Genomic DNA, 4,315 nt, shown 5'->3' with positions numbered 1-4,315 from the left:
TCCATAATTTATTATGTCTACTTCCTAAAGGTGCTCCTTAGTTACTTTTAACCAGTTAATCTCACTTGATCTTATCTGAGTCACTGTCCTTTCTGTAGATGTGTTCCAAGAATTCCAAGCATATCTTGTGCAAGGAATCAAAGAACTTTGTATGTTAGGACATACAGATCTTCCTCTTGATCCAAATTTGATTTTCTTGTAAGGGAGATGTATATTTTCCTCAGATATTTCATCCTGAAATACGGTTTTCAATAATAAAAAAAATCTTCTGGCAAACCAACTGTTTTGTAATGTCACAATTATTGAGCCCCATCACTCTTGTTGTAGTAATTCAATGTTAGTCTGTGTGCCTTCTGAAGTTTGGTGTTTTTTTTTAATTGGCCTTGCTAGCCAATGCTAATAGTAGGTAGTATTCGAAGGAGTACATTAGTAAATTAATTCCACACTGCTTAAGAGATTTCCCCAAGAAATGTCACTTAAGGATATTTTCATCATGATAGTCTGACAAATCTTTTTTGTCTTTATAAACAGCCAGAACTCTTCTAGTCATAAATGATCTTATTTGTCCATAGATAGTCCTAGGTAAAGTTCACAGAAGTGACTGAATTGATGGGTCCTTGATATTGTCTTTGGAGTCCATATCTTTTCAGCAGACTGATATTTTTGTACTGTGATTTTAACAAGGACTCAAAACACACCTTGAATGAATGTTTGAGTGGAGTAGGGCAGACTTGAAAACTGCATTTGTGTGTTTGGATAAAATACTATAATGTTGTGCAATATGCTGGTACACGAGGTTGAAAGATTTCAGATCCTATTGCAAAATGAGTCAACTATTTTACTCATTTTTAAAAAATTTAATCCCTACAAACTCCAGGCACATATATGCATACTAAAAAAATCACATACAGCAAAAAAGTGTGATAACATTTATGCCAAATACTAAACTCTACAAAATAATTAACAAACATAAACAGTAAACAAGCTAATCCATCCTTTGAATAGTTTTAAAATTACAAAATACAAAAAAAACTTTATAAAAAATATTTACAATAAGAATTAGGATTTATAGACTCAACTTTACAAAAGGTCTAGTTTCTAATTATCATTTGATGATGTAAGTTTTATGTGCTTGGATTCTTGACTTTCCTTAGAGGTAAATTTGTCTTTAAAAGCACATCTAAAAAACTTAACTAGATCTATCTAAACTGGATTTCACAACAATTTTGTGCCACATATGCAGCCAACAGTCAACCTACTATATGTGCATGATATCTCAAACAAAATGCTGGTAGGTACACTATGTTTTATAAGTGTAATTAAGTTTCTATAGTTCTGTAATAACAAATGCCCCTTAATTCCATAACTGTAAGTCTAAATCAGTAACAAACACGGAAAACCAGTGATACTTTGGCAGCACTGCCACTATGTAATGTTTTTGCAAATAAAACCAATTATTTTATGACATCCCATTTCTGTCTTCTCGGGAAGGCTCTCCAATAGGGTTAAATGGGATTACCTTTTTTTTTTCTTTTCAAAATAATTTATTGGTGTTAGAATTATTTAAAAAAAAATCACGTAAAGTGAGTTTACTTTTATGATGTTCATAAACCTTCTTTAATATTTTGAAAATAAACTGCACACTTAAAACCCCAATGCCACAATTCACTCTTCAATATGAAACGATATTGCTTCGAAAGATTGGAGTGATACCTAAAACAGGCCAGGAGACAGTTGAACTTAAAAACATAGGTGTATTAATTATGTTGTTCTTCTTATGAAGGTAATATAACTGATTTGATGCTAACATGTTCAAATCAACATACACAACCTGCATTCATAAAAAAAATAATTAACAGGCTTGGTTCATTTGATTTAATACTGAATATATATGTAAACCATTAAGTTAGCCATTCTTTGACTATTTAGTAATTTACATGTAAAAGTGGTAAAGAAAATATGATCCCTTAGTTGCAAAAATTTAAGCACATTTACCAGTGAACTATGTTTTATTAATAAAAATATTCTAATTTTAATTTTTCAACATTAGGAGTTTGAAACGTAAACTCTAAACTTTGTAGGGAATATGGAAAGCTAAATGCAAAGGAATGCTACAAAAAAAAAAGTATATTCGTCACATTAATAATATTTATCTTTACAATTAAATGTTATGAGCATCAATAAAATAAGTGTTAACTGTAAATAATGTTTATTAACTATACGTAGCTGCTACGAAACAACACACACAATAAAGTAAAAGTAAGTAGGAAGGTTACTTGAAAATCATTTTGAGGATAAAAAATTAATACAAAACACAACAAAATAATTAGTTTTTTTTTTACAAATAATTTGCAAACCAGTTGCATGTTCTGAGTGTAAACATTAAAAAGAATTAAAACCTACAAAATACAGAACTAACAGGTAAGTAGACATTCCAGATGCTGTCCTTCCCGCAGATGCTATTTGGCCTCTCCAGACTTCTTGCCCTCTTCTTCTTGTATCGCCTTCTCCAGCAGCGCCGACTGGATGCCAGCTTTCTCCAGTTCCTCGACGAGCTCCCCGTTCTGGTGCATCTGGAGCAGGATGTCGCAACCGCCCACAAACTCCCCACCGATGAACACCTGCGGGATGGTCGGCCAGTTCGAGTACGTTTTGATGCCTGAAACACCAAAAACTGCATTTACTAAAACTGTTCTGGGCAACCACGGTGTAGCTGTGCAAGGGGCACACTTGGGTTTGAGGATGCAAAAGCTAGAAAAAAGGTTCAACTTAATAAAATTTAAATTAATTAGGTATAAAATGTCAGTCAGAATTTTAGACATTTAATAAATAATAAATAAAAAAGTATCTAAGTAAACATGTAAGTTCTAACTTTTTATAACTAATGTAAAAAAAATGACAACTTTACAATTGAATATCAATAATTTGATTGAAAACAGGGCTACAAAAATTGGGGATTTTTAATATAAGAAAAATTTCACTGATAACAAAAAACAATTTACAAATCAAAATATTAAAATTAAATTGAATGTTTTTATAAAATTCCTAACATGTTTCTGAATCATTTCCTAAGAGTGTGTTGTAATATTTGAATAATTAACCAGTAGTTAACTATTGTGTAACGAGTGGTGAGGTTAAGTTTGCTACATAACAAATACTGTAATACTTCGAAAAAAGTTGTTTTGAGAATGGATTTATTGAGTAATTCTATAGAGCTGCACTCTCATATTTCAAATACCTCACATGTAAAGGCCATTAAAAAGATTGACGTAAATTTGAGTTGCACGTAGCCGAGACCGCGATCCACGAGATATATCCCTGATCCTATTGTCGCCACCATACTGTTTACTTGCCACTAGATGCAACTCGATCCTGTGGTTCTCCAGAGATCAATAGGAATACAGTTTAACCGAGGCTGTTTTCAAACAAAAAGGTATTTGTAATGTCAGTACGTTACGGCCAGGGACAAGACCGTTTTATACTCTAATTGGTTTTGGATTTTGAAATAACATTGAACAATATTCCTAAACCTAACTGTAAACTACTAGAAGTGTGAGAAAGATGCCTACCTTGCCTAAGATCGTCATTTTTTAAAACGTCATGCGCATCATACTTCACGCCATGCATTCTCAATATCTGAACTACAGCATTACTAAATCCACATTTCGGTTCCTCAGGAACACCTTTCATAAATACGACAACTTTATTATTCTTAACCAATGCATCAATATCAACCTTGTTGTTTGTGCTATATAAAACTGAAACATTTTTCAATTGTGTTGAAAAACTTTTATGCACTAAACTCGTCACAACATTCCTAACAATAAACGACATTTCACTTTATAAAAATCCAACTTCAGCTCACATAACCAATAATGAATTTTTTTGTAAACAGCACGGTTGTATAACTAGATGGTTATATAAGACTGGCAACTTCATTCTCCGTCCGCTTAGTGAAGCTAGCGGCGGCATGCAAACAAACCGCGCTAGTAGTAGGTTCCCTTTCATTGCAATTTGATTAGTGTTTCATATAAAAATAAGTATATATTTTTAAAAAGCCGTTTCATTTTATACGTCGGGTAAATTGAAAGGTTTTTAATTTATTTGGAAGCTTTGTAGGGTTTGAATACATAGAAATAACTCGCAATTTTACAGCAATTGTCAGTTAAAATTTTAATATAGCAAAGGTATTATTTACCATAAATTTTTTAATGGTTTGAATTTATTAAATTTATGTTAAAAATGTATCATTTTATAGTAAAATGGAAAAATGTAATGTTTCTTCTGATACTAAATAAAAGCAGAGTACATAATT

General features: G+C 31.8%; 1 protein-coding gene across 1 annotated transcript; it reads right to left on the bottom strand.

Annotated features, from left to right (window-relative positions):
• Positions 1-836: 836 nt before the first annotated feature.
• LOC134528264 (glutaredoxin-related protein 5, mitochondrial) lies at positions 837-3,955 on the bottom strand. Its single transcript, XM_063361739.1, has 2 exons — positions 3,570-3,955; positions 837-2,659 (listed from the first exon to the last, which is right to left on the bottom strand). Exons 1-2 carry the CDS (start codon positions 3,832-3,834, stop codon positions 2,460-2,462), a joined length of 465 nt encoding a protein of 154 aa, XP_063217809.1. The 5' UTR covers positions 3,835-3,955; the 3' UTR covers positions 837-2,459.
• Positions 3,956-4,315: the final 360 nt, after the last annotated feature.

The sequence above is a fragment of the Bacillus rossius genome, chromosome 1, assembly GCF_032445375.1.
Source record: "Bacillus rossius redtenbacheri isolate Brsri chromosome 1, Brsri_v3, whole genome shotgun sequence".
In the NCBI taxonomy this organism is placed as follows: domain Eukaryota; kingdom Metazoa; phylum Arthropoda; class Insecta; order Phasmatodea; family Bacillidae; genus Bacillus; species Bacillus rossius.
The sequence above is the reverse complement of the archived record's forward strand: the minus strand, read 5'-3'. Positions and strand labels throughout refer to the sequence as shown.

Bases quoted from the DNA above. Each gene is read 5' to 3' on its own strand.
- LOC134528264 (XM_063361739.1), bottom strand. From the start codon at position 3,834: ATGTCGTTTATTGTTAGGAATGTTGTGACGAGTTTAGTGCATAAAAGT. The intron at 2,660-3,569 runs GTAGGCATCTTT...TTGGTGTTTCAG, and splicing joins AAATGACGATCTTAGGCAAG to GCATCAAAACGTACTCGAAC.